The 8104-nt window shown below is 45.6% G+C and overlaps 1 protein-coding gene across 1 annotated transcript; it reads left to right on the forward strand.

Moving 5' to 3' along the window:
- The first annotated feature begins 806 nt into the window (after positions 1–806).
- On the forward strand, positions 807–5977 carry CSTL1 (cystatin like 1). Its single transcript, XM_019462350.1, has 4 exons — positions 807–898; positions 1540–1956; positions 5015–5128; positions 5860–5977. The coding sequence occupies exons 2-4, from the start codon at positions 1738–1740 to the stop codon at positions 5941–5943; spliced, it is 417 nt and encodes a 138-aa protein (XP_019317895.1). The 5' UTR covers positions 807–898; positions 1540–1737; the 3' UTR covers positions 5944–5977.
- Positions 5978–8104: the final 2127 nt, after the last annotated feature.

Below are 8104 nucleotides of genomic sequence, written 5' to 3' on the forward strand. Positions count from 1 at the left end.
CCAAATGTTAGCATCTTTTGTAACTACAGTGAAATGGTAAAAACTAGAAAGTTAACATTGGCGCAATGCTATGAACTGATCTACAGACTTTCTTCACATTTCATCAATTGTCCCACTATTTTTTTTTTCTTCAGGATCCCATTTAGGGTCCCACCTTAACAAAAGCTTTTAGAATAGGAAGCTATTACAGCCTTCTGAGTGCAGGTGATGGGGTTCAGGACATACTATGCCAAAATATGGCACCTTGGCGCATTGAAGATTTTAAGACAAAGGAGTTTTAGGAAACGGTGAAGCAGGAAGGATACTCTGACCCCCTCCATAGCCCTCCTTCCTTGAAAATAGGAGACAAACCTCTCATGTGAAAGACACCCTCCTGGTACATGGACATGGAGGACATCCTTATCTCTGGAGACACGGAATTCAGGGTCAAGAAGCCTATATAAACAAGCCTTACAACTTCTTCACCATTTATTACCCCTAGTCTCAACTTCATTGTCTTGTTAATTCTTCACACATTTATTATTTCCTTGTCTACAGGGTATGCAAGCTTCTTGTTCTGGCCACTTCACATCCTCATTCTCTTGTGAAGTTTCCCATGTATATATAAAAGGTCAATTAAGCCATGTTTTTCTCCTGCTAGTTAATTCTAAGGCCCAGCCAGAGACCCAAAGAGGGTAGAGGAGAATTTTTCTTGCCTGACATAAGTAGCACCTAACCTTCAGGGGGCCACATGATTAATCTGTGAATAAGGATCAGGGTTTATTCCTCCCTCACAGGGAGGCCAAGATTACCTCACAAAGCTCTGTTGGAGTCACACCAGTATAGCAAGAGCTGGTGCCAGGGCCTGCAGGCACAGTGGGATCCAGCAGCCAGAAATCTGTGGTGAGAAAGGTGGCAGGTTAGTAAAGAGAACCTGTCCCTAAAGGAGGCACGGGGAATAGTTGATGGCCAGGTTAGACAGGTAGAGCCCACAGAATGTAAATAGAATGTATCATGCCCTGTCCCATGTCCCTGATTCCTCATATCCCAGTTCAAATATTACCTTCTCTGTAAGCCTTCCCCAATTTCCACAACTGGAACTTCTCTGTCCAATATGCTTCTTACTGCATAGCACTGTAAGGCTCTGTTTTGGGGGCTTTATTCCTCAATAGATGTGAGGGTAGGGAGAGGGTCTTGCCCATTTTGGCAAGGTGTTTAGAAATTATGCTTGTCTGAATAACTAAGGGAACCAAGCTGGTGTCATAAATATGTGGAAAATGTATGGACCTGAGAGTGAATTGGGCAACCACCCAAGGAGATTTCATGGGTTGGTCCTTTTGTTTTTCCTTTAATGTTTGTTTATTGACAGAGAGAGAGAGAGAGAGAGAGAGAGAGAGAGAGAGAACACATGCATGCATGCAAGCAGGGGAGGGGCAGAGAGAGGGGGAGAATCCCAAGCATGTTTCACACCGTCAGCACAGAGCCTGTCATGGGCTCGATCTCATGAATTGAGAGATTATGACCTGAGCCAAAATCAAGAGTCTAATGCTCAACCAACAGAGCCACCCAGGAGCACCACGGTTTGGTCCTTTGGTCAGATTATGGTAGAGCCTTGAAAGACGAGGTTGGGTTCTCAATCTCCATTTAACCTGGGAAAGCCCACTTGGCAAAGACTGCTGTAGGAGGGTGAGCGAGTTACAGCCTGGCCCCAGCCCGCCCTGGCAGGTGCAGCGGATAGGAGATTTCTGAGGCTGTGAGATGGGAGTTGGATGCTGGAGGAATCCTCTGTTGCTGTTGGCTGCTCTCATCCTGGCAGCCAGGCTGGGTCACTTTCAAAGGTGGGAAGGCTTCCAGGAGAAGTCCACGAGCATGAAAAACATGAATTCAACCCTCAAGTTCTTCATTGAAACCTACAACAATGCTAGCAATGACACCTACTTATTTCAAGTTGACAAGCTACTTCGAAGTCAGATGCAGGTTTGTGCCTCGGTTTCTCTGGATATGGGCAGTGCCCATTTGGATATGCGGGGACATGGTATGGCTCCCAGAGAGAACCAAGTGATTGTTTCACCAAGGCAGGGGGAGGCTTCACTTAGGATGAGCATGCTTTGCAGTTGTTTGGACCCCAGAACTGCGTTAGCAATGCTTTTGAAATGCCAGCCTGAGGACTGGAATGAAACTCTGTCACTCTTGGTCTAAAGTAAAGATGGCCCCTGAGGTTCTCAACTATTCTTCCTTGGGAAGAATTGCCTTTTTAATTCTGAAATTAGTCCTGCCAGAGTGACAGCAAATGAGGATGATTTTGTTTCTTTTAATGTTATGCTTTGTTAAAATATAAATATTCTCTATAGGTTCCCCCTCAACAAGAGTTTTTCAATGTTCAGGGCTGTAGAGTTTGGATTTTCTAGCTGTATTCTACAGAAATCCGAAATTGTACAGAGGGTTTTTTTTGGGTGGAGGCAAGAGGAGGAGTGAGAGATAGGCTTCAACCAGATCATTTCTCTTTTTATGTGTTTTGAATACAAAGCTTCTCTGAGATATGTTAATCGGGAATAAGAGAGACAAAAAGTTATTTGAAAACCACTTTTGTGGGTCCAACTGTCCCTCAAATTTACATGGTAAACTATATGTAAGTGAGGGCAGAGACAATAGCACATTTTAGTTCAATTAATACAATTTGGAAAAAAAGATTGACAGGAGAAAAGGTCTCTGGCCAGAGAGAGGGGCAGTGGGAACAGGAGGAACCAGCAAGGGCGGGGAACAGAGAGGGTTGGGCAGTGTTAGTGTGACACAAAGCATGCCTGACATCATAGTGTGTGGACATCAGCCTGTCCCTGTTTCAGTCACATACTTTTGCCCCAAGGTGGTGCTTATCAGGACCAAGAACACTGAAGTGACTTGGCCACAAGGTGGTGGCTGTTGACCAAAAATCTTGCCAAATTGGGAATCCCAGAAGGCCTGTCTTGTGGAGTCAGCCCATTATTATTAACAGTTAACTCTAAAAGAATAGTTTATGAGCAAACTTTCGATGTCATTCAAATGGATGAAAGAACAGCATGTGTGTGCCCCTTGGTGGCAGTGACCTGGGTTAAGGGTCCTTTTACCACATGATTACCTCTGTCCTAATACCTCACAGAGGGGTATAGGAGGTGGGCCTGGTGGGCTGCCTGCACCCAGGCTCTAGGTCCTCCTAATTGTGGGATCTTGGTCAAATGCCACCCATACTCTCCAGGCCTCAGTTTCCTCACCTGCAAGTGGGAAGAATGAGTGAAGCAGCACTCATGAAAATAATTGTCTTACTTGATGATTCTTCTTATTATCTAGCAGTGCAGTCTAATAATAAATAAGAAAACATTTTGCACACTGAAATGTTAAATTTTTTTTAACATTTTTTTTTTTGAGAGACAGAGAGAGACTGAGCATGAGCAGGAGATGGGCAGAGAGAGAGGGAGACACAGAATCTGAAGCAGGCTCCAGGCTCTGAGCTGTCAGCACAGAGCCTGACTTGGGGATCAAACTCACAAACCATGAGATCATGACTTGAGCTGACACTTAACCGACTGAGCCACCCAGGCACCCTGCACACTGCAATGTTAGTAAAATTCATGGCCAGTGTTTTAGATTTTTCATACATACAGAGCATGATGAAGGTCCATGTGAAAGCCCTGCAGGATGCCAATGCCTGGATGGAACTGTCCTTTGATGAAGAGCTTGGAGCCCTGCATCTGGAAGTTCTTCCAGTAGCAGATGGTGGAACCAGGATGCCAACACTACCCTCGGGCCTCCTTCCCCTGCAACCACCCTGCGCTTTTCTGAGGACACTTTCCTCCAGGGGCAGTGTGGGCACACTCTCCTTCTACTTCCATCCACCTGGGAGAGTGCCAAGACTTCTCCTTTGGTTTGACACAACACTGGGACAAGGAAGCAGGGAACTTCCAGGAGTTTCTCCCCTCCCCCAGGCAGAGCTCTCTATCCTGTACATTGACTTGAGGGATCCAGCTATTTCCAACAGAGAACATGACTCACCAAAGCATTGATTAGAGTTTCATTTCAGGTTGTGGGTCCTCCCGGCCACAAAGGGCTTTCCCAGCCTCCCTGCCTGACACTTGACTCCACTTTTCCCAGACTACCTGTCTGTGTCCTCACAGCCTGACACTTGAACATGAGCACAAGAAGACAGATCCCAACAGCTGGGAATAGCCCTGGTGTGTGTTCTCCATGGTTTACACATTCACTCTTCTCCCCATTCTCTAGATGAGAAAACTGAGTCAGGGAGGTGGCAGGGGTTAAAGCCAGAACTGTAGCACAATTCTGCTGTGTTCTGTTGCTTTCCCCAACTCCATTGCTGCTTCAGAGCAATGTTCCCCACACTTTGCTAAAATATTTAATAATTCATAATAAGTTATTTTAAAATTTTCTTTGTGCATTCAGCGAGAAGCATGCTTCTCTTTAGCCTAGGCAACAACTCCTTGAGCAGTCACAATTATCTGGACTCTGTAGTTGAAGAATTGGAGGCTGCTGGGCATTTGCTCAAAGGCAAAGTGTTAGTAGGTGGGGAATGAAGGCCCCAAATCAGTTCAGTTCCTAAGCCTGTGTTTTTCAGCTCTGTTGTTAAACTTCCATTCAGGTTGGTTGGGAAGGAGAGTAGGGAGGAAGAACATGGATGAAGCTGAGACAAGATGCACCCGTAGGTATTCTGAGGATCACGTGTACAGATGTGGCGGGTATTCTGGGACTGCTGGCAGCCAAGCTCCATGTCTTGCCTCCCTCATCCTGGGGATGCAAGGGAGAGAGGTGAGAAGCCATCTGTGGCTGTAGCAGTGAAGCTGGTCCAGAGCAAGGGGCAGGGCTCTGCACATGCTGGGGACTGGCAGGGGCCATGCTTGACTTGAAGAGGGAGCCATGCTTTTGGTGGATGACCTCTGGGAAGAGGGGCTGTGGTTCCTGGGGCTTTATCTCATCCTAGCTTTACTTGGAGAGGTCCAGCAACTGGATGCTTGGAGTCAATACTAATAGTGGCACTATTTCTTGGTAGCTGACGACTGGAGTGGAGTATATGGTCACTGTGAAGATTAGCCGGACCAAATGTGAGAGGAATGGCACAAGGAACCATTCATGCCCCATTCAAAACAAAAAAAAGCTGAAAAAGGTGTGTGGTGGCAGGGCCTTTTGATCAAAGGGGGGAAAGTAAAAATCTTAAAAATAGACCAGAATTGGACATTGACAGCTTTTCCAGCTATGTGGATATGGGCAGGGTGAGGGATAGCCTGAGGGTCTCCTGATGCCACTGGAGATGCTCAGAGGTGGGAGGAAGAATGGGCAGTCTTTCCACCTGCAGCTCGTACAGCTTTGGCCACAGGCCTTCTGTCTCCTCTCCTAGTCCCATCCTGGCCCTCACAAGTGGAAGTGGTTTACTTTCCCTGGCGATTTACTCTGTCTTGGCTCACACCCCCCAGCTCCCTGAGGATTGTCTAGTTTCCGTCTCATCTTCCAACCTCTGCCCATCTTTTCCACCTTTTCCCAGTTCCTCCTGGTGATACCACCAGCATGCTGGCAGACATGAGGAAGCCTCTGTGCCTGAATGCAGGTGCAGGAGGACTGATGTCCTGCACAGACCTCATCCCCATGTCCTGCTGGGCTGCAAGCGCCAGGCACACCTGTTCCAGGTCCCAAGTAACTGGGCAAGGGGCACCCATGGTGACATCCCTGTTCAGGCTGGCCCCACTCCTCCCCACAACATGACTGTGAGCAGATACCCCCACCCATGTGGCCAGTGTGCAGATAACAGTGACTGGTCCAGACTCCCCAGACAAGGGCTTGGGGCGAGGGCAAAAGTTTTTTGTTTACCTTCAAAAAGTGGTTTTCTTTCTCCTTCCGCAGAGTTTCATTTGTGATTTTTTGGTGTACACTGTGCCCTGGATGAACTACTACCAACTCTGGAACAACTCCTGTCTCGAGGCTTGAATGTATCGGTGCAAAGATCTTTGATGAAAACTTAGATGGCCACTCTGTGCACTTTCTATTAGACTTCTGAAAGGCCTCATTCCTTCTCAGCAGGGTCTCCACACACCCACTCACACTTGCACCACAGTCACATACATGCATGTGTACTCACAATGGATGCATACACAGGCACACTTACACATATGCAGTCTCACACACCCACACTCATGCACACACTCATATGCTCACACACTCACACTCACTCATGCACATGTTCAGTGGCCTTTAGGGGGCTGATACAATTTGAACAGAAGGCTGTTAACTCTTTGGAAGAAACACATAGTTTTTCTACTTTGGCACATATCTCTGAGAGTTGTGATTCTGGCACATCCCGACCTCTGGTCTGAGCTTGCAGGATCTCTGTTTCTTCCCCACACTCTCTGTGACTTGCACATCTTTGTGAGTGTGGCTGAGGTCCCCAAGTTCACTAGTCCAGTAACTCAGTAGGAGGACCCCAAGGACACAGCATACAGTTGTACTCATAGCTATGGCTTATTACAGTGAAAGGATACAAGACAAAACCAGCAGAGAGAAAAGGCTGATGGGAAGAAGTTTTGGGGAACTAGATGCAGGTTTCCAGAGTCCTCTCCTGATGAAATCACATGAATGCACTTAATTCTCCATCAGTGAGTTGTGATAACATGTGTAAAATGTGTTTCCCAGGGAAGCTCAGCAGAGACTGAGTGCCACAGATTTTCCCTGGAGTGCACACATGGGGAGCCTCTGCTTAGCATGTGTCCAAACTTCAGACTTCCAGAAGAAAAGCAGGTGTGTGGCATAAATCACATTGTACAAACAGTGTAGACACATGAGGTCCTCTCATTACTTGGGGAAAGTTTTGTATCAGTGTAGGGAACTGTTTACCATCCAGGTTCTGACACTCCAATCAAGGCCAACTTTACAAGTGGGCCTTTCCAAGGACAGCAGTCTTGACTGGCTGTGTGAACTCTTTCCTTCACAGAGAGTTCCTGAGCCTCCCATGTGCTCAATGCTGGTGGAATGAGACTTATGGGGTCTTCCCTCATGTGACTCAGTTGAGCAGAATAGCTGTACACTGGATCAGAAATGGGGAGCAGATGTGGGCTGAGAGCTTCCTCAGGGACCATGCCCATCAGCACACTCATAATAGCAACTTGAGAGAATATGTCCAAAGGGGAAGAGTGAACACACAAACTAGAAATTCAAATTCACCTGAGAGGCTTCAGGGAGAAGGGAGAGTAGAGTTGCAGTGTTAAAGGTGGGGAAATTCTCATGCAAGAGAGAATCCCAGAGCATCCAGCTCTGCAAATCTAATGTCATTAAGGGCTGAGTGAGTGCCTGGCATGGGCCTCCTCTCCTCACTTTCTCATTTGGTTATCACGACAATCCTATGAAATGGCAACTCTCACCTCCATCTTACAGGTGAGTAGCCTCTCTCCAGATCCTGCCATCCTAGCTGAATTTGGCCTGTTTGTAGAACTTTTACAAATGGAATCATACAGTATATATTCTTTTGTTTTGGATTTTTTTCACTCAACATATTTCTGAATTCATTCACATTGTGTGTAATTGTAGTTCACTTTAAAATTGGGTAGAATACTATTGTGTGAATATACCTAACTGTATTTATCAATTCTACTGATAATGAACTTTATGGTAGTTTCTAACTTCTAAGAATAATAGCTATTAAGAATGAACAAGCATGCTCCTGTCTAATGGTGGACATATGCATGTGTTTCTGTTGGGTACACACCTAAGGGTGGAATTGGTGGACAATAGCAGAAGTGTGCATCCAAACATTAGCTAATTTATTCAAGAGTTTTAAAAACATTTGTGATTTTTTTTTTACTTAATTACCTCTCTAATGTTACTTAATTATTGATTTAAACCTTGTTCAAGTTCTAAGTTCTTACTTTTTAAAATACATTTTAGTTATATGGCTTTTTTAGTTAATTTGTATCTTTATTTTATGTAATTTCAAATGTCACTTTATTCTTTTGATAATATGCTACCAAGCTTTATGGCTAATTTTTAAAGTGAACTTTTTAAAGTGAACTCTCCCTGCTCCACCCATCTGCCTTGCTTTTTTATAAATGGCAGCTACGAAGGACAGGCACAAGTTATGCCTCTGTAATAGGAGTCG

Source organism: Panthera pardus, unplaced genomic scaffold (assembly GCF_024362965.1).
Source record: "Panthera pardus isolate Hobbes unplaced genomic scaffold, ASM2436296v1 HiC_scaffold_25, whole genome shotgun sequence".
Taxonomy (NCBI): domain Eukaryota; kingdom Metazoa; phylum Chordata; class Mammalia; order Carnivora; family Felidae; genus Panthera; species Panthera pardus.